At 40.4% G+C, this 23,210-nt stretch overlaps 1 protein-coding gene across 2 annotated transcripts in view; it reads left to right on the forward strand.

The window, feature by feature from the left end:
* Positions 1-23,210, forward strand: part of unc5ca (unc-5 netrin receptor Ca) — a 176,420-nt gene that overhangs the window by 61,257 nt on the left and 91,953 nt on the right. For both annotated transcript variants that reach the window (XM_079688098.1, XM_079688099.1), the window contains exon 2: positions 19,741-19,977. In XM_079688098.1, the coding sequence (XP_079544224.1) occupies positions 19,741-19,977 (237 nt within the window). The remainder of the gene's footprint in view (positions 1-19,740; positions 19,978-23,210) is intronic.

The following is a 23,210-nucleotide window of genomic DNA, read 5'->3' on the forward strand; positions in this document are numbered from 1 at the left end:
TGTCTATTTCTCTCTCATCTGTGCCTCCCTCTCCTCCCCTCTGTTATGCTCTGGTGTCCAGGGGCCTGTGGGCGGATTTAGTTAGAGAAAGATGTGTGGAAATGACTGAGAGGGCGAAAGAGAGGAAGGCGAAGAGAAGAGAGGAACAGACAGCCCTAACTTAGTGTCTTGTAAAGCTCTTGACGATGATCCCGTACATTATCAGATTCAATGTCATCCATTACGCGGTGCCATGAGAGGCGGATTAATTAAGGTCCCAATTTTCAAATGTCCTCTTCTTCCCAAAGGACAGTGGCCTACCCTTGTCATTATCCAGGATTATACAAAGAGCCAAAAAGCCCAAATATCAAGGTACCTGGTGATATTTCTTTTCCCAGATAATCGGTTTTCAGATTGTAGAGCAGCCACATACCCAAAAATATGGTTCCTAATGAATATAAGTGTTAATGCTCTGATGATCACCGAGGAACGTCACTTTCACTGTGTTGGTGGTAGAAGGTTAGATTAGAATTAGACATCTCAAAACCTTTGTTGCATCTTGATATACATATAACAAAAATAATGTGAGGGGGATTTATTGGATTTATCACAACGGACAAAATGGGTGTAATTTGAATCAGTAGACAACTAGAGTATGTTTTGTTATAGGATCTCCTCACTATGTGGACGCACTCAACACATGACCATATACTAACTGAAGGTTGCTATGACCATTCATGATGAAAATTGGTGTTGTACTTGAAAGTACATCCTTCGATGTGGCATGTTTTGTATCCTAACTGTTAACACAGATCATTCTCATTTGTGGTAAAAGGTGTAATTATGGTAATAACACACCAGCAGCCAGTCCAACACAACACATGGTCACTGCTAGTACCTTTATTTGTTAGCCACTTGCAAAGCATCCACCCTGGTCACCTTCACACCACATGCGAACACTGAATGAGGAGTGTGTCTTTTTTTATTTCAGGAGTGTAATGTAGGGCGTTATGTGACTGAGTATGCCATACAGGAGGTTGCTGTTGTCGTTATGTACGGAACCATGTTTTGAAAAAAAAAGAAAATCCTTCTTCAGCTGGTCAGAGAGATCTATCGCACACTGTGTGTACACACCCCCATGCATGCACACACTCATTATAATATATAATATGGTCATTATCATATTCCAAATTTGCACCTGAATGATGAAAGACACAAAAGGGATGAAGGAGACACAGCAAAACATTCCATTGCTTGGCCATAAATCTTGTATCCTCATCCCCAATTCACCACACACACACACACACACACACACACACACACACACACACACACACACACACACACACACACACACACACACACACACACACACACACACACACACACACACACACACACACACACACACACACACACACACACACACACACACACACACACACACACACACACGTCTGTCAGATGTGCACTGCGGTAATTAGGTCTTTCAGGTTATGATAATGTTTGTGCTGTTTTCTGGTTCATCTGCTCACTGGTGCACAGAATGTCATTAATCACACCAGTCTAAAGCACATGCTGATTCCACCAATGACTGTGTGTGTGTGTGTGTGTGTGTGTGTGTGTGTGTGTGTGTGTGTGTGTGTGTGTGTGTGTGTGTGTGTGTGTGTGTGTGTGTGTGTGTGTGTGTGTGTGTGTGTGTGTGTGTGTGTGTGTGTGTGTGTGTGTGTGTGTGTGTGTGTGTGTGTGTGTGTGTAGTTGTGAGAGTTGGTGCGTAAGGGTGCATGCCTCATTTGATGCTGCATGTTTCTTTCTTTGTACTGGCAATGGAGAAAAATAAGGTGAGAGACAATGAGGTAGAACGAGAGAGTGAGGAGGCCAAATACCACATGAGATTGTTAAAAAGGCAGCAGTTATGAAGGTTTTTTCCTTATTAATGAAAACTGGGCAGGGCTTAGTCTTCCTCACGTCTTGTTTTTTTGTTTTTTTCTCTAAAGCTCCAAACTTTGTGTCTTTCCCTTATTTACTTTTCTCTCTTCTCATCTTTCCTGCTGTTTCAGTGCTGGCTAGAAAGACACCAGAACCTGAGCTAATGGGATATATCAGTGTTTACAGAAGAAAAGACAATATCCCATCAACAACAACTATTTTAAGATAAAGCAAATCATGTTCTTGAATTTTCACAAACACTTTGTTTTAACAGTGTTTATACCGAAATCTCCTTTATTTAAGCCGCTTTTTTTTAAATAGCAGGGTGAACACCCCATGTATTGTCCCTGTTGTTGTTTCACTCGTCATTACATTTCTCCCCAGGAGTGCTGCTCTGAAGCTAATCTTAGGCTCTGCCCTCCCCATAAAAGCAGGTGAAAAGAGATTTTCCCTTCAAGCATCGAAGTGAAATATATTATATTTGCCCCCATTTTGCCAACTTCATGCAGTAATGATAGGTGTTAGGATTCCATTTTAATATCACATCTATTGAACATGTTTGTTGCAACACATATACAAGAGTGCATAGCTTGCATGTAGGCTAAAGCGTTATCCCTTATATACACACAAAATAACTATTTTGTTCCTGAAGTAGAGGTCAAAGTGTTTGGGTTCAAATCTCTATTCAGTGAACTAACTATAGCCTAGCAGATCATTAGATCAGTATTCTGCCGTGGCTCGGGTAATTGCTCAGGATCACACATACACAAACACTCAAGACAATAATGGCCATTATATTTGTAACATCCCCCCGTGGAGATTTGGGGTAAAATCATTGGTACGGTATTCTTTGATGTAAACACTCACTATGTAAAAATCATAATACTAATACGATATCAACTCTAACTCTATCTGAGTCTTCTCAGTGGATATTGTTTTGCTTTGTTACTTTTTATTGTTTTTGAACTCAAATGTACAAAGGAATCTAGTCATATCAACATGTTAACACAGTGTCACACATGTATCTATGTGTTCACCCTTGATCATCTTCCACCCTCATACTCTACAGGGGGCATCTGCATCACTGACAAAGATCCTTTGTAGATAATTACCCCAGTGATAAAAGCCTGTTCTTGATCAAGGTCTAAAGGCTTTTCTTTGGTAACAATCAGTATCACTTGTCATCGTGTGACTCCGGCATCCAAAATGGCACACACTGCAGTTTATTTGTTATACAGTATATTATGTTGTGCCATCATTTGCCATGTTGTGTTTTTCCTCTCGCACATATTACCAATGGTACATGGCGCTATAATAAAACCAATATCATGACATGGCTCTCTTAGGTTTAAGTCTCTGTTCTTTAGTGTAGACATTAGTTTAGAGTGCAGAGACTGGAAAGTGGTCGTACAGCATACCTGATTGTCCAAGTGACGACACAGATTTATGGCCATTGAAAAAAAGGAACATAAAACAAAGCAAGAAGAGCATCTCCAAGGACTCAAGATCACATACAGTCTCACACTTCTTTCTCTGAACTACATGTTCTTTTGTTTGTTGCTCTGCCAACATTAAAACATGATACATGCACATAGATTGTAAATGTGAAATGGACAATGATGGACTCATGTAAGCATGATGGTGCCTCAAATATGAGGGGACCACTTTGAAAGCCTCTTTTTTACTTTATAAATACTTATTGTGTGTGGGTTTGTATGAGAGAGAGGCAGGAGAAGGAGGACTTAACCATCTTCCTGTTAAATGACCCCAGTATGTGGCCTCAATGTACCATATTACTGCAGTATGAGACACACACTGCCGCTGTATGAGACCTGATATAACAAACAACGACTTTATAATATGCTGTAGAAAGATAATCTACTCCAATTACAGCATTGATGCAAAACAGTTTGCATAATCCTTCTGAGTGGATCTATTTTACTTGGTGTATTCATTACACAGAAAGCTATCCTGTATGAACAATATATCATATTTACTCCACTTCAATTATATTATCTTTAACCTCCAAAAAGCTATATCCTCAATAGTTCATCATGAAGCTGGCGTTTAAAAGTTGGGAAATAATCAATTTCTCTATAGTCTTTGAGACTATGTTGCAGTACTTAATAGAAGGTAATTCATTAAAATATCTTCTACTTAAACGGTGACCCAAGCTTTCACTTAAAAGTATAAAAGTAGCAACATCTGTTCATAGCGCTAAATAGACTTAAATTATGCAAAACAATTCATGAAACAAACTAAAATGAAATATGTCTATCATGGCAACTATGCTGAAAATGTACTAATTAATATTTGCCCAGTACAACAACACAAGATTGGCTACCCATGCTTTAATTGCTAAGCTTTAACTAAGCAATTATCCTTCTTGCAGTGTTGGGAGTGTGTTTAACATCAAACATACGTTAAATCTAGTACCATTCTACATTAAACCTTTAAATGTTTTAAAACATTTAGTAAAACTTTTCACAAAAAAAACACAATTTCCACACATTAGAACTTTGATTGAGTTATTGGTCAGAACGTACACCATTTACAAGCATATGACTTCCACATTCCAGCTCTCTGGAAACAACAGTATTGGCTCACTCAGCTCTAGTCCATTACCTCTGAGCTTACAAGCCTGAATCACTTAAACCCCATTCATCAGCTCTCCGACAAGGCAACCTCCAGCAAACACAATCAGTCATGCAGTAAATATTCTCTGCATCCCCCCCCACAACATTTCAACTTGTGACCTCAGTGTCCACCTGCATAGGCTCTTTCATCATACATCACATCTTCTTTATGACTCACTCATTCACACACACGCACATGTGCACACTAATGTACACACACACACTTAAAAGTCTCATCACCTTTGACCTTGTGACCCCAGTTAACTAACTAACCTCTTGTTATTTCCCTCGTTCACTGCACCTCTTTGTGCGGGGCCTTGGTGAAAAGATCCAGTCATGCAGCACAGGTAGCCCCGGGGCAGCTTCAGCTTCCAGCCTATCAACATATCCATACATCTCTCTTTTCTACATCAATCCACATAAACACAGAGCGACTCAGTCACTAGTTCACTTGAGGATTTTGAACTTCTAACCTTTAGTCTTGCCCAGACGTGTGGCCATTTCCTGATACTTCCGTATTGTTTCAAATGACCTTTTAATGTATGCTGTTGGATGCACACAAGCACAAAAGATCAGTGCACACAATTATATCTGAACTTGATGTTGGTGTTTATGTGGTTGTGTTATTGAAGCAGTTTATACAAGAGCTTATAAAATAACACAACACATATTACATCATCTCAGCTACATTTTCTAGAATCATTTATTGGACATTATTGACAGATTTTGAACACCAGATACCATGGCCATTTAGGACATGTTTAAGAAATAATTAAGTTCCCTTTTTTCACATTTAAACTCCTAACCTTCTTGATTATGTATGACCATTTGTTACTAATGCAGAGTGTCCCTCAGCTCTATGACAAAGCTGTTAAGAATCTGGTCCCAAACTAGTCAAGTAAAGTTAATGATGCATACATTTAACTCCTTTCCATATGAACTCAATTTGAACTCCTTGCTTAGTGGGATCTATTTGCCGAACAGTTAATGTGAGATTTGTAAATACATGATTAACCGCACAGTGACTCTGTTAAATGGAATTAAATTGTGATTCAGAATGGCCCGAAATGGAAATTAATACTACAATTGAATTACCTATGATTGAACTCACAACCCCTTAGCCATGTTTCCACCACAGCAGTTTCCCTAATGTTCAGTGATTTACTAACATCCTTCTCTTACCCTTTCACAACCTCAAGGCATGGCCTTCTGATTATAATGTAGTTACTGCTATGGTAAAAACAGGTGGTTATTTTTTTGTTTTCTCTTGAAGTGTGGTAGGAAGATTTTTACTGTTATGAAATTAAATTGGAACAGGCATTAGAGAGAGAATAAATAAGTCTCATGTAACTGCTTCCTAAGTATCTTAAAGTTGAAGAAGTTGAAAAGAACTTGAATGTAATGACTTTGACGCTCATCCCTTTTCTGTTTTAATAACACGTCAGACATTGGACATTCCTTTTTATTAATATTTCACTCCCACAGGAGGATAGGATTTTTTGCTTTCTCCAAAATAATTGGGTTTAATATTTTACTTCAGAAATGTTATCTTTTGATCAATCCAGGTTCAGAATAAGAAATTACTGAAAGCATCAGCCCCCAGATTACCCTTACTGAGATGTGAGAAAACAAGGATCCACAGGGCTTCATCTCCTTCTTAAGGACGGTCTCCACCCCACTCATGACACCGCTCCGATGCCCCAAGTGCTTGAAAAAGATAAAAAGGGCCATATTTCAGAATAAAGTCAAGATATCTTGTCAAGTTTGAAAGACTTTCCAGGCAGAAGTTACTCATTATTCCCTTAGCTCCAAAAACATTTTGTTGTGTCACTGCAGGCTGCCACTTCACCTAGTGAAGTCTCTCCCAGCTTTGCACTGTATACCCATGCCTTCCAGCTTTCCTATTGTTTGTGCGCTCACCGGCATCAATGGGTTGGATCTGGGCCACCTGTCAAAATGGTTAGCAATCAACCAACAGTCAACAAACCAATGACACAACAGCAACTAAGGCTGCAGCCACACGAGAACGGTAGCGGTCGTATCCGCTACAGTTCTCTATCATATAGACGGTTTGGCCACACAAGACCGACAGGCGAACGCAGATAACGCTAACGGGTCCCACGGTGGGTAGATCTGGGGAAGTAACGCTCTGGGGGGCCAAACGGCTCCGTGTCTACGCCCTATACAATCATTTTCTGACAACGATGAAGCAATAGCCCCGCCTCTCCCCGCGTCTCCTGCTCAGAGATTGCTGCTGGGCTGTCCGAAGAGGGGGAGGAAAAAAGAGGCTCCATTTATTATTCTTATATTATTGTATAGAGTCGTTATCAATTTGTTTTAAAGCTCAATAATTAACAAAGAAGCCCTCTGACCGGCACTTTTCAAATTTTGTCCGCAAGATTTAAACTTTAACGGACATGTCGACCGGCGGAAAAAAAAATCTAATGGAAACTGTGCCGCACGGTTCCCTCGTCCCTTGGAAGAGGCGGAGAGGTGGGTGTTTTTCATCTACTGGTGGACTACCGGAGAGATTTACAGCAGGAGCACACGCTTGCCGCGGGGAGGGAGAAAAAGAGCCAGAGCGTCCACCGCTGAGAATAAACAGAAGGGCAACCATGCGCGGGAAGTCTTCTTCGCTGCTTTTGGTGTATTTTGTGGCAGAAGTACAGCGCCACTTACAGGCCCGGCATATGTACTACAGCGTCTCCAGCGCTTTCGAGCGGCCTCGTGTGAACGGACACGTTTCTGGTGCCTATTGCGTGTGGACGGAATACTTTTTTGATATCAAATTCGGTTTGTTTGCGTTATCTTTCTCGTGTGGCTCCAGTCTAAGGCATTGCATGCATGTTTACCCACACCAACATGAGTCTATGTATTTCTATGGGGGAGCCCATGAAGTGAAGGACTTGTTTAATTTATTGATTTTAAAGTGTAAGTGAACAACTCGGACATTTCCATGTAGTGTACACTTTCCTCACTGCTCTGCCAGGAACAACATGTTTTTGCTCAAGAGTACTGTTCATAGCACCAAGAACACAAAGAGGGCATGTTGCGGTTAATGTTTAAACCATCTTATATTTTACTATATGCTAGAAATGCATTTTTAATGTTCATGCAAAAGTGCTAGGGTATGAAAAGCAAATACACTGTCAACACAGCTCATGTGTTGAATCATGTATGAAGTCTCAGTTTTTTCAGTACTAGTAGAAAGCTGATCTTACTCATGTACTATTCATTGAACAAGATTTAAAGATTCCATCTTGTTTTAAAATGCAATCCTTTTATTTTATACAAGCACTAGCCTCAACAACAATATTGCTTTTGCCATAAATATAACACTTATTTCCAAATCAAACGTTTTTTGTCGGTTCTTTCTTTGTGTTTTCACAAGTCCTTTTCACTGGCCTAAATCTTTAAATGAGAGTTTGCCTAACAGCTCTCTACATTCATCACTATCTATCCAGAACACATTCAGGTAAATAGCTGGCAAGTTATAACCGGTTGGCTTCTTCTACATCCTAGTGATCTGTGTAGATTAAAAGAGGCATGGAAAAAGCTGATACTGTAATCAGTGTAAGTCAATGTTTGAATGTAAATCTGCAATTGTAATTACTGCACAACCTGCATTCAATGTGTCATATTAACATTTATGTTTTAGTTCTGAACTCAGCCCAAATATTTCAATATCCTCAGGTCCCACTGACCTCGAGCTGAGACATCTACTGTGAAACCCCCATGACAGGTTTCATTTATTCATTGATTTTGTTTTGGCCACTGAATTTATCAGTGATTCAGTCTCTTATGGGCTTGGAATGTGTTTCGCCCCAGAGGTAGATGAAACCCATTCAAAGCCCATTGTGTAATTTATAAAGGCTTCGGATTTGACCAAAATAAGGCTGAAAAATAAATAAGGCTGTTTCATTCCTGCTGTCCCTCCCTCTCTCTCTCTCAGGCTTTCTTTCTGTCACACACAGAGATTGTTTGCGCCCCTGCACAGTAACCACTGCTCTAGTTCACAAGCCCGAGCTTCTCATTTCAGAGAGTAGTACTTGTGAGGGTAGCAGACCCAAGATAAAAGTTAATTAGGACTCTGGCAGCAGAGGATCAGGCGGAAAGAGAGCCAAAACAGCGGAGATGGTGTCAAAGGACTAACTTGACATTTTGGACTCCAGTATTTTCTTCCTCATCTTGCTAACACCATGACAGACCAAAATTCCCCAAGCTGGTACTTAAGATTTCATAATGGCATGCTAGTGCTGCTGGCATTTCTCATTAAACCCAATAGGTAACACTAGCTGTGAGCTAGCTCATTAGCTTCCTACGGAAACCACTAGTTTCAAGGAAGAATGAAACACTAATGATGTGTTTTCATGTAAGCTCAATAACTAATTAAGATCTTTCTGTGTTTTAGAAAAAAATCCCTTGAGAAAAACAAATAATACACCAACAAATCCCAAATGTTGTTAAATCTTGTTAAGATTAGGAGGAAGTTAATTGTGATGAAATGTGGGACCGACAGAGTTGTAAGGTTGTGAAGAAAACGCCATTGGGAGAAGCAGTGGTTAAGAGGAGGGTAACACATGGAAAAATAAGAAATGAGAACATTAAAGAACGATACATTTACCATCATCAGGTATAGTTTTGACTAAAGAGGGAATATGCATTGTTACTGTAAGATGAAGGAGAGATGGGAGAAACAATTGTGTACTGCGTGTATGCATTAGAGAGAGAAGCATGGTCAGTAATGTGTCTGTAATAAGGTCAGAGGCAGAAGTCCATTATGAAGCCCCCTTGAGGCTCTATTTATAGTGAAGGAGAAGGGGAGGGATAAAGTGAGCAAGTGAGACGGTGAAAAAAAGAGAAGAGTTTGAGATGAAGATGTGAAAGAGGCATGAAATAGGAGGGCTGAGAGAAGGTGGTGGGGGGGGGAAGTGAGTGAAGAGAGGTAGAGCAGGGAGGCAAAGTGTTGGGGAAGGAGTAAAGATGGGAAGGCGCGAAATGGGGATAGCAGTTGAGAGCAAGAAGTGTGGAAAGGTGCCAGAGAGAGGAAGAGAGAAGTGGGAAATGATTCAGGGGAGGACTGAGAAAGAGAGGAGAGGAAGACAGCAGGGGAGAAGGAGAGTTTGGCTAGGCGAGGAAAGAAACAGAGAAGTGCGGTCGGAAAGCATGAGGGCTTTAAGTAGAGACTGAAGAGAGGAGGAATAAGAAGGCGAGAGAGAGTGAGACAGTGAGCCTCCAGATGGAAAAAGGCATGAGCATTGCGATGTCTGATCCAATTTTATTTTCAGCTCTGAATTAAATAGCCAAAATATGGGAAAATCTTCAAATGAAATAAGCCTGTAAGCTGTCTTTTATCATTTGAGTTGAGTTGCCATCTTCATAATTGTAATAGTGTGTGTGTGTGTGTGTGTGTGTGTGTGTGTGTGTGTGTGTGTGTGTGTATGTGTGTGTGTGTGTGTGTGTGTGTGTGTGTGTGTGTGTGTGTGTGTGTGTGTGTGTGTGTGTGTGTGTGTGTGTGTGTGTGTGTGTGTGTGTGTGTGTGTGTGTGTGTGTGTGTGTGTGGGGGGGGGGGGGGTGTCTGTGTGTGTGTGTTTGTGTGTTGATAAACATTTTATATTTTATATACTGTATATATATATATTGAAAGCTATTTGGAAGTGGAAACATGCACAACAAGACATGGCTGGGAGGTCTGGGGTCGAAGTAAAATGATGCCCTGGAAGTCACTGAAGAATGACTGAATCTATGTCATCCCTTAATCTATGTCATCCCTCCGAAGCAAAGAGTGAAATAGGAAGGAATCAAAAAGAGAAGGGTGCATAAAAAAAGGTGAATATATACAGGAATCAAGACAGAGATCACAAGCCAAGATGAAAAGGAGTGAAGAGACGTTTTTTGGCAGATAGAAAAAAAGTAATCATAAATACAGATAGACCTGCACAGAGAATCTGACAGGTACAGAATATATGCAGAGACACATGGCAAACACAGGAAGAGCCAGATATGTGGATCACAGCACGGACCTACACACGACCAGCCAACCATACTATCAGTTGTCAGCCACCCAGAAAAATATTATCCTATCTGCTTGAAAATAGAAGTCCTTCCCCGGCCAATGTTTTGATATTCTAATGCACTGCCCCGTGCTGGCTGCTCGTATTAATAGCGATACTGAGCTGTGATAGGGGAACATGAATGAAAGCGAAGCCTTGCATTTCCCTGAGGCCTGGGATAAGGGAGACAAAATCCATCTGGAAGATAACATTACACATCAACTCGCACAAGTTTGTACCCCCACAAGCTTACATAAGACTATGCATATGAATGAGATATTCCATCTGCATGTGGATATGTGTGGTGTGCGTACTTTTGTGTGTGTGACACAAAGGAAGACTTGTGCAGTACAGAGCCGATAGCTGTTCTTCATGATTGTAAAATGGCTAATTGTTTTTTATATGGTTGTCGTCCTTATTTTCTTATCTGGTTGCCTAGTGCTCAAATGTGTTTCTTATGAGGGTGTTATTGTACTGTCACTGCATTATTGATTTTCAGACAGTGGGATACAAATGTTTTACACTTGTGATGACTTGTAAACACCATTCCCTTAAGTTTGTTAAAATAAAAACAGATATATGTTGTGAATTAGTTGGCTGGTTGGGAATATTAATTTGTTAGGCTTGGGAGGCTGAGGCTCAGTGGCTAGTGTGCTGGACTTCGAATCAGGGGATAGCAAGTTTGAGTCCCTCTTTAATCAGCATGTCGTTGTGTCCCTGGGCAAGAAACTTCACCCCAAATTGCTCCTGTGGGGATTGTCCACAGTACTGAATACTCTCGCTTTGGATAAAAGCGTCTAACAAATGACATGTAATGTTACAATTGTCTTTCTTTCTTTAGTTCGTCATAGTCTGGTTTTCACCTGAAGACAGGTCGAGTGTAGAGACTTGCGCAACATTCTTTGCACTTCTTAACACGTGGCTTTGTGTTCATTTAATATTTTATGATTCGTATGATGTTTTAATGCTTTTCAAGCACTTTGTGACTATGACTGGGAAAAGCGCTTTATAAATATATTTGACTTACTTACTCACTTAAATGGCCTGACGGGGTCTCACACCAGTGACATAGTTCTGAAGGAGCAGGTGGATTTAAAACTCAAAACATAACCGAGGACTGAAACAGATTGGTTATCATCTGGCCTCACAGTAATTGCAGTGGCTGGTTTTGACGTCAAGGGTTCCACCCACATACTGAGTCATATGTCAGACAAATAGAAAACGCTGTGGCCAAAGCCTCACCAATCGGTGCTCAACCTTGAACAAGAGGAGTCAGATATTAACCCCTGCTTTAGACCATCCTGTGCTGACCATTGAGGTGTATCAGTACACTTAAGCTGACTCAGGCCAAAGAAACTGGAGATAAGTGCTGGCTTTAGAGCCATTTCGGTACAAACGCAGTGCACTTACTCCCTGGCTCTTCCGGTAGAGCAGTATCCTGTACCTTCCATGTTTCTCTCCCTAATTCTCCTCTTGAGTACAGGAAAATGCTTTTCAAAAATGGTGTGGCGGGAGGAAGAAACTTCGGAAAAGATCAAATGCAAAAGATGCTTGAAGCAAGGAAAAATACTCAGAAGACAAAAAGAGAGAGAGAGCGGAAGAGGAATGACTGATTGTTAAGGGAGTGACATTTTCAATAATGCAGGGACTAACAATAGATGCAGCAGTTGTCTTTTTGGACAGACATACGTACACATACAGTCTGCTTCTACTGTTAAGTGTGTTCATGTAACATTTGGCGTTGAGACAGCCATAGAAAAAGAAAATGAGTTCTCTCAGGCTGCCTACCTGCAAACACCCACTCTTCAGCTGCTCCTGTCCTGTGCGTGTCCTTAAAATGTGACTGTGCCCAGTTTAATATACGTATGATGCATGTCCAACTGTGACTTTGCGAGTTTTAATCTGAATCTAAACCAAGCAGCGTCTGAGTGTAATGCCTTCAGCCAAGTGCTGTAAAGAGATGTTGCTATTTTGTTTTCCTCATGATGAATATTTTATTTATTTGCCGCTGTTATCGTTTAATAACTCTTGTTTCATCTGGTGCTTAGTGACCTTATGATACAAAGAGATCCTACTTGATTAAAGAACAAATCAGCATGCTTTAAAGCTCTGTTGTTTCTACAGTTCATTGGAGGGTTGCAACAACTTCAACATCATTTATGTTTTTGCTGAAATTTCTGCTAAATAATTAGTTACCTTGATTGGAGTTTGTAGCAGAGACTGCTGAAAAATTGGACGGAAAAGTCAGGGGATCATCATCAAAGTCAGTAGGCTTCATCCCTGGGACTTTACATGTTTGCAAAGATGTTATAGTAATCCATCAAGTATTTGTTCATATACTTAAGTACAGACCAAAGCCGCAAGCACAGCCAAAAACCAAGATATAATGGAAAGAATACTGATTAATATGAGTCAGTTATACATACATTGAAGCAGAAACTAAAGCCAATGTATCTCCTATAACATGGAACAACATTGAACATAACATCCTGACCTATACTGTATCCTATAACTGTAGGCAATACAGTTTACATAATTATAATTTGGGAATAAATAAGATATTCCTGTCACAGCCACACCTTTTGCATTCATATTGTAAGTTGCTGGAGCAGAATATGTGTGGATTTGACAAAATGTAATAGAAGAAGTGCTGAGCTTTACAACACAATGCAAATGTAATAGGAAGTGATGCCCCTCTAACACATACAAAATGTCAAATTTCAAAAAGTTATTCTTAATGGTAATTGTTGTTTAAATAAAAACCGGACTTCAGACTTTAAAAAAAAAGCCTTAGGAAACAATTTTCATTCCAAAAACATGTTGCTACTTCTCCTGTTTTATATATTTTTTTCTTTAGAGTCTATGTACTATGAGGAATTCAGCATACTGCATAGACTTGCTCGCAGTATGTGGTATGCATCTTAACCACCAGGATACCCCACATATATTCTTTTCATTCTACAAATAGCGCCTCTCTCTTAACTAAGACCAGCTGTGGCCTACGGAGTCACCCCTCTGCAGGCAGTGTCATAAATCTCCTTCCAGGCCTTACTCGGGCCCTTACATGTCATACACAATGAAAGGCTGCGGACGCCAACCAGCTGTCACAGTCTGCTCCCTTATTGAGATACTCTAGCTGTCAAGCACTTTGTGTTAATATGTATTGCCTAGCCCTGAAAGCCTGGTGGATATATAATGGGCTATCACAAGGCGGTGTGCAGTGCATACTGTGCTACAGTATATCTTCCCAGGGTTATTTCATGGTTAGAGGAATTCCTCTTCCATAGAAAAAAAAAATGCAGATGCTCATTTGTATTGGATTCAATCTAAAACCCCAACAAATCGAGTGCAAAATATGGAAAGTAAAGCAGTGTAATGCATTGAAATACCATTAATCACATATTAATGGGACACAAATGACCTTATAGTTTAATAAATATCTCCCAACAAAAATGGCTGGGATAAACCCCATAAAGCTACAATTTAGTTAAGGGCTGCTTTCTTTACACTATGTTTTTTTTTTAGTGAAGTGCTTAAATATATGTACATTAAATTATCCCTTTGAACAAAGATAATTGTGTGAAGTGTCTTGAATATTATTGCTTTTATCAAAGTGCCGATTGAGGATAAGCGCCTGATTAAGTTTCCAGTGGATGTGGATGATTGCTCATCGCCTGGTGTCTTCTTTCAAAAGTAATATAACTCTGCAGGATGTTGTGTATAATTCCCTGTCATGCAATGTCAAGTAGTTTAACTGTCTTAGTCTGCCCTTGATGTCAACAGGTGACTCCAAGAAACACACACACACACACACACACACACACACACACACACACACACACACACACACACACACACACACACACACAGACACACACACACACACACACACACACACACACACACACACACACACACACACACACACACACTGACATTGTACATTTTGTGAACAACCATAACTTTGCTAGTCCTTGCTTTGAATCCTTATCCGAACCAATTATCAGCTGTGTGTGATTGCGAGAACAAACTTTTTATTCCCAGTATTCCTTTCTCATTTATGCTGTAATAGTTCCTGACAACTTCACACAGCAGACTGTAAATGTAAGTTATTTTATATATTATGTTGTGCTTGCAACACGGGAAAAAAACTCCTCAGTAAAACATACTTTACCAATACATGGCCAAAGACAAGTAAAGGCCTGTAAAACCACATCATATTATTATATTATCTGATAGTAAGTCAACTGTTTCTTCCAATAAAGACATTCCTTGAGCTACCAGCGCTAATATTCTAAATACCAGTCTTACAAAGGGATATATTGTTATATTGTATATTGTGTGTGTGCATTAGTATGTGATCCATGTGTGTGTGCTGCATGCTTGTGTGACATACTTAAGTGCCTGTTTAGTAATGACATGCTCTTGTAGCCCGTTTGCATGCTTTCTGTTTGCATGTTTTACTGTGCCTGCACATGTGTGTCTGCGTTTTCATGTGTGTGGAAATGGGCGGCAGTATATCTAGCTCCATAGCAATGATGTACTAGCTCGCTCCCTGCTGTTCCGTCATCCCTCACCTGCTCTCTTTTCTCACCTCTCCCTCCATTGCCCTTAACTCCTTAAACCTTTCAATGTTCTAATAGGTCTATTTAAGTGTGTGTGTGTGTGTGTGTGTGTGTGTACATATGCATATTGTGTGTGTGTGTGTGTGTGTGTGTGTGTGTGTGTGTGTGTGTGTGTGTGTGTGTGTGTGCGCGCGCGTGTGTGCGTTCGTGTGTGTGTGTTATAGCAGACATTCTGTGGGCAGCTAATATGAGCGCCAAGAATGGGTTTTTGTACTGTTCCAAGTTTGTGAGACGGAAAGTACTTTGAGTGTGAAAGAGATAACAACATAAAGTATAAATATGGAGGCACACACTGTATTGCATCTAGTGTGTGTGTGTGTGTGTGTGTGTGTGTGTGTGTGTGTGTGTGTGTGTGTGTGTGTGTGTGTGTGTCTGCCTGTGTGTGTTTTGTGTGTGTGTTTGTGCCTGTGTCTCTGCTTCATGTTTTCACAGCTGCTGCTGATTCTAACTAGACGATAAGAGGGTCAGAAGTATGATCTCATGATTTCCATGGCTACTGCACTGATATGGATCGTAGACCACTTACTAAGAACATAAAACCCTAACACATATTCACATGGCCATAAAAACCCACACTCTCGAGGCATTTTGACCCTATATGGCTGCGTTTGGCTTTCTTTACGAAACGGACACTGTTCTCATCCACATAGACTTGAAAACAGGTTTTAGTGTGAGGGTACAGTTTTGTTGTTAAGTGGCCAAAGGACAAGCGGTTTTCTTGGAAGGGTCATATTTTGTGGGACGACCAACAATCATAGTTGTGAGGAACTATGTTAATAATAATAATAATCCTTATATTTATTATAGCACTTTATCAATGACTTTTGAGTCATATGACCATTACATATACATGTAATGGTCATCTACTGTGGACAACACCCACAGGAGCAAGTTCAGGTGAAGTGTCTTGCCCAAGGACACAACGGCTTTACAGATGCAGCAGCGGCAGGTTTCACCCCCTTGATCAATGCACTGCACCACACCGCCCATCTTCACACTTCAAAGTCATCGAGGCACTTTTACAAGTACACATTGATATTATACATGTACTGTGGACAATACCCACAGGAGCAAATTCGGGTGAAGTGTCTTGCCCAAGGACACAACGGCCTGAAGCAGTGGGGCGGGAGCGGGTTTCGAACTGGAGTTCCCCAACACCCCCTTGATCTGATGATCAAACGCACAGACCACTGCGCCACCCGCCCCGGTTAGTTAGTGTTAGTATTCAGCATCCCCATATCTTACTTGCTCCAACTGTTCTCTTATGAGTAGAGTATTATTGAGAATCCTACAATTTGTATTGGTTTTATTAGAAGTTTCTTCATCATGCTAGTAATGTTAATAATATCCCTTTTATTTTCCGTCCTAAATCTACCTCTTCTCCTTTGTTGTTAATCCAACAATCTCTCCGTACACTTGAACATGATTTGCTACTTCTGATTACATAATTCTTTGCAGATTTACGGACATTTATTGGTTAGGTTTTAAGGTTTTCCAGAGTGGGCAGACCTATAGACACGAGCAAGGGAATAAATAAGGTGTTTTGCCCCCGGTGCATATTTAGTACATGGCGTAAATCGAACCTGGACATTGTTCGTCTACGGCCATCCATTAAGAATGACAGCATTCAGGCAAGACGTTTATGAGGTGGGCTGTTAGTGCCAGTAATGCACTCTGTCAGGAGATCAGAAGAGAGCAGGGAGGGGGGGGGGGGTGAAGAGGAGAAGAAGCAAGATGAAGGGATACGCTTCAGGATGAAGGGGTAAATAAGTTGAGAGAGTATGGGCTAGAGCGGCAAGACTGGCGCAAAGGGGGAAACAATTTGTGAGCCAAAGGTTTTTTAACTAGGAAAAATGTATCTCCATCCCTCCCCTTTTTTCTATTTCACCCACCCTTTTCTCTGGCTATCATGTTTCTTGTGCCAATCAATATTTTATAGCTGTTGCTCCGGAGCAATGAACCCCCCCAGCTCTCTGAATGACAGATGAGGGTGAGAATGGATCTTGGGGGACATGTGGAAATCAGGAGGGAGGGGTAGGAGGGTGTAAAGCAGAGTGGTGGAAAAACATAAAGTAACAAGAACGAGAAAGGCAGCGCAGCATATGAGAAACAGACTGACATGAAAATTGCTTGATATAACACTGGATAAATAAATAGTGGGAGTACATTTCCCACAGATAATGAAATATTGCTATAAAAATGTCTCTCAGTTTTCATACTGTCAGAGAACTAATTAGAAAATGAAAAGAGAAAATCTCAGCTTCTTGACATCAAAGTGGGGACACTGCCTACTTGTGTTTTCCCCCGTTTGTGTCTTGTTGTTTTACCTAAGCTGCTTTTAGCTCGTAGCCCACAGCACTCTGCTCTTCTCAAAGATAATGACTATAAACACAGTTAGAGAAATGTGCATGTGTGCACAGGCGCATACATGTGCAATTATATGTTGCTTTTTTCGTATATTGTGTTTACGTGTGACTGTAGCCATGACACATTAGCGACGGAAAACCTTCAAGCTCTGTCAAAAATGTGTGTATACAAATGTTCCCATGAGTCACAGCTCTCTAGGTGAGAAACACACACACACACACACACACACACACACACACACACACACACACACACACACACACACACACACACACACACACACACACACACACACACACACACACACACACAGTAAAAGGTCTAGACAGTTTTAATGAAACTGGATGATGATGATGGAGTGGAAGGAAATTACAAGTTAGAAGCAAATGTGCATCTGTGTGTGTGTGTGTGTGTGTGTGTGTGTGTGTGTGTGTGTGTGTGTGTGTGTGTGTGTGTGTGTGTGTGTGTGTGTGTGTGTGTGTGTGTGTGTGTGTGTGTGTGTGTGTGTGTGTGTGTGTGTATGTGTGTGTGTGGGGGGGGTGTGTGCATGGACTGAAGGTGCATTGTGTGCAAGTGTGTATATCAGAGGAAAGTAAAGAAAACACCTATTCCGCTTCCTGTCCTTGTAATCCTCTGTGTTTTAGTGACCTTGGCAACCTGGTGACAAAACATTCAAGGTGTACCTTTGATTGAGGCCATGGGTGGGCGTAAAGTTTGAAGCAGGCTGAAAGGATAGTTGAAGATAGAGAGCAGGCTGGAGGAAGAGGACAACGTTTTTCTGCCCAGACCAACATAAAACAAGTACTGGGACAAAAGCCGACCGTGTAGCGTCGCCTAGCATTGCCTGTATCTTGGCCAAAAAGTTCAACTTGAACCCACTGCAAGGACAACAGGCAATGGCCAACAACTACATTATATGTTTTGCCTCAACTTGAGAGGAAATAACTCTTCATACTAGCAGTAGGTGGTAGTCTGTATTCGTCATTCAAAAGGAGAACTGCGAATAGTCGAGCTTTGAATACACTGCACTTTCTTATGATACATAGTACTTAGAAAGCCAGCAGTGTCACTCACAATGGTCAGCTTATTGGAAGCTAGTTTACTAACAGGATTCTTACTTTTTGATTGTGTTTCTTTATTGTCGAATGCACTCATTGTGAGTTGCTTTGAATAAAAGTATCCACTGAATGAAATGTAAGCTAATGTGACATACTGTAAAACAAATTATTGTAACAGAATGATCAGATTAAATGAAAAATAGAAATGAAAAAGTGCGCCCTCATGACTTTAGTTTGTTTTCCTCACGCCTGTTTCCTTCTTTTGCAATGTTTCAAATTATATTTAAAAGGCCCTTTAGATTGATTTCTCGAACACACAGGCTCCTGCACTGATTGAACATGCTGAAAGTAAATTGGCCCAAAAAGCTGCTTAGAATGGGAGACTGACAGTACATATTAAAGTGTTCATTGCTGCCCAGCTTGGTGTGTCAGAACCTTTAGTGTTTGCAAAATGAGGTTTTCACGTTCAGAATTACCTTTTTAAAGTCCAGTTACACCAGTTTTTAAAACAGCTCAATTTCATGGCAACACAACATTTAGTTGACAGCGGTTAGAAGATCAGGACTCACAAAGTAAACCAATTCAAATACCTACTTTATGTTTATTGTTATTGAATCGGTACCCTCACATTAGCACTGACATAGAGTAGATTTGTGGAGATGTTTACGTGTAGTTTTGCAGTATAACAAAATCTAAGTCTAGTGGGAAGGGGATGGTTTCTGGAAATAACTTTGATAGCCAGAAGGTTTTCACAAAAGGACACGCCGATCAGCTGCTATTTGAATTTGCATTTTATGGCTCAGTGGAAGAAAACTTTGCTCCAGGCCACCAGCTTGAGACATGGCAATTATTAGTGATCAGATGAAAACAGCATTGCTTCATACACACTCAGTTTAGGGGGTATTGCTGCTCACTGGTGTGAATCACAGAACAATATTAAATGATTGAAATAATTAAGCATTTCCTCCCTTTAACTATTCTGTCTCGGTTGCACCTCAAACTACAAAAAAAGACCAATTGAGCTTGAAATCTATAAAAAAAACACAGCAGTGACTGTCATAATTCTAACTTTTCTCTTCTCCTCTTCCCCCAGTGAGAGATGATGATGATTTCCTGAGTCTGAGCGAACTCCCAGAAACCTTCCCCTCCGACCCTCCGGAGCCCTTACCTCACTTCCTGTTTGAACCGGAGGAAGGCTACATCGTCAAAAATAAACCAGTCAATCTCTACTGCAAAGCAACACCCGCCACGCAGATTTACTTCAAATGCAACAGCGAATGGGTCCATCAGAAGGACCACACCGTCGAGGAGCGAGTGGACGAAAACTCAGGTGAGGGCATGGCCTGTACTTTAAACACATTCACAGATCTATCAGAGAGTGCAAAAGAACGCTGACAAATCAGCCCATGGTGTGGAAAAATGGATCGGAAAAGTCATATAATTAAAACTGCCATGGAGATAGTGTGTTCAGAGACTTTTAAAACGGTTTTTCCTTTGAGTCATGACATATTTGACAGGTAGTACTTTTGGTTAAAAAAAAAAAAGCCTCTGACATTGTAGAGACAAGTGCAGTTTCTTGTCATTTTTATTCACAGGGGATCTTTTTTAAGAACACTTTCTTAACCTCAGTACACTCATGAATGCACAGCTGATGTTTGAACTTTGCTGCTAAAAGTATGGTGCTTACTTACCAGACTATTTTAACTATATGTGTATTATGTCCTAGTGGGCAAAACATCCAAATCATATTTTAACTAATCTAAAGTTCCCTGTTGTATATCAAAATCAAGTATGTTGCCCCTCATGAATCGACTCTTCCTGCCTGACAATGATGAGATTTTGCTCTGTGTTTATAAAATTGTCACACATACAGAAAATATGGCCAACATCTTCCCCAGGTTGTCCCAATGGTGCACTGTAGGCAAACAGGTTAAAGCTATTATTCAGATGTTTAGTTATTTTTACTGAGAGCTGGGTCACATGTCAGACGTTTGTTCACAGCTGCCTGTCTGCCAGTGCAGTGAACTGCGATGTTCACAGGACAGTTTAAAAGGATCCACAGTTGCTTACTGGACTGCGGCCAAAGTTCCACACTTGTCACTTGTCAGCACACGGTTTTATTCTGCTGGAGAGGTAATGATGAATCATGCTGTTGCTTTGGCAGGAAGACAAAGACGTACACAACCGGTTTTCTTAGACTTCAGGTTGACATGAGCTGAGCTAATGGGTCTCCACCTGCCTGTTAATGAGCCTGAGTCCCAAGAGCGAGTGATTAAACACAGGCTGAAAGCAGTTTAAAAGTCCCGATAAATGGCATCTGTTAAAGGAAATACACAGTGGTGTCAATAGTAGCACAAATCAGCATGACAGTGGGTGAATTGCTATGTTTTTTTAACTTGAGAAAGGCCAGCAAAATAGGTAGCACATACTGTATTCTATGCACTCACTGTTAGATATCTGTCAATGTGTATATTGAAGGGCAATTTTAAGGAAGCTGAAGTTTGGAGTCAAGTTGACACATCGACTTGCCCACAAAGATTTACCTTTGTATTACAAAGCAGACCCTGGAGCCAAACATTGGATGTGTGTTTGTTTGTGTGTGTGCGTGTGTTTGTGAGTGCTTGTGTGTGTTCTTTTTAGTGGGTCTGACACAGTTGCAAACCTAAGAAGGAGACAGAGGCAACTGAGCAGTACAGTTTGATTTAGCTGTCACACTCCAACAGTCAAGGAAGAGGAGAATACATGCAACACAACCTGAAAGAAGTAAACATGAGAGAGGTGAAACAGATAGAAACACACAGATATACACACAGTGGCAAATTACTTAATAATGTTAAAGTCTTGTTATTCTTTTGGTTATCATTTTTAACCATAACTTGTTTTGATCGCTTAAGCATTTATTTTGAAAAGCACTTTCCCTTTTTATCTCTCGGTCTAATTCCTACTTTGTCCTGAATATTTAATTATTGTTCTTTCTTGTTTTTTTTTTTCATTTCATTCATTTTTCATTTCATTTGTCATGTATTATTCGTTTAGTCAACTTACTTTGTTCTATATTTATTTTCTTATCTCCTATCCTATTCTGTATCACCTTTAACCTGAGGAGGTTTAGCATTTAAGATAAACTCTCAGAAAAGACAAATCCAATCTGTCTCTTTTAGGTCATTTGTCTCTGAAGATATTTGCATTTTGCGTTAGTCCTACTTGAAAAAACTGACATTCACTTAAATCATTGACTACTAGAAAGTTGAAAACTGAATTGTAAAGAACATTTTTCTTTCACAGCCTTCTGGGCCTTCCCATAAGTGAAATGAGATGACATATGTCTATCCCCCATAAGCATCTATGGTTTTCCTTCTGTTCCCTCATTTTTCCCCCCTCCAAACTCTCAATGTTCATTATTGTCATCACACACAGCTGCAAGTCATTTATTAGTATCATATCAGCCGTTGATTTGCAGCTGCTTCATTCCAGGCGGCACATTATTGAGAGGAAATTCTGTTCAATTAACAACCCATGGATTTAGGCTCTAATGTATGAGATGGATACCATGTGGTCTCTCAAGGCTCAAGACACCCTTGATGATTTGTTAGTTACATTGCTGACTCTGTGTTTCTAACAACATCTAACCCAACGAGTTCTTAAAATAAGTCCACTTTTATCATTGAGTGTTCCTGTCTGTTGAAATGACCTTCAGGCCACATGGAAACATGATTTTGTTATCCATTGTTGTGCTGCTTTAATTTATGCTTCATGTACATTTTACAAAGCCATATTAATGCCACTTTAATAAAAAAATGGCTGATCTAGGACACCTAATCTCCTCAACACCATCATCCATACATGTGAAAATGAAATGAATACATAGATAAAATGGGGACATTATGTAATATCAAGAGCTGTTGATGTTTGGAGACTGGAGCATTTTCCTGGATAATGGCTTTACGTGATTTTATTTTTAAAATGCATTAATTCCTTTTTTTTTTTACATATAAAATACAATGAAGAAAGGATGATCAGATTATGAAAAGGTTATGAATACAGTACTAGATATCATGCAACATACCACATAGTGAGCTGTTATAGGACTATAGCTGGTGAATGCACAGCGACTGGTCTGTTAGAACTCTGTAAGCTGTTTTCTCCTGTTTGTTTCCTGCTGTTTCTCAGACACAGCTAGGAGCTATGGCCCCCTTACTGCTTTTATTATCTCTGTCTTTTCACTCTATCCCATCCTCTCCCTTTCTTTTTCTTCCTTTCTTTTGCACCATGCTGTTTCTTGTTCTACTCTAATTCCTAAAACCTGAGCCTAAAGAAAGCAGGGGAGACCAGTAAGGGATGATGGAGGGATGATGAGGGAGGGATGATGAGGGAGGGATGATGATGGAGGGATGATGATGGAGGGATGCTGAGGGAGGGATGATGATGGATGGATGCTGAGGGAGGGATGATGATGGAGGGATGATGATGGAGGCATGATGATGGAGGGATGCTGAGGGAGGGATTATGAGGGAGGGATGATGGAGGGATGGTGAGGGAGGGATGCTGATGGAGGGATGATGA

The sequence above is a fragment of the Notothenia rossii genome, assembly GCF_949606895.1.
Source record: "Notothenia rossii genome assembly, chromosome: 6".
Classification (NCBI taxonomy): domain Eukaryota; kingdom Metazoa; phylum Chordata; class Actinopteri; order Perciformes; family Nototheniidae; genus Notothenia; species Notothenia rossii.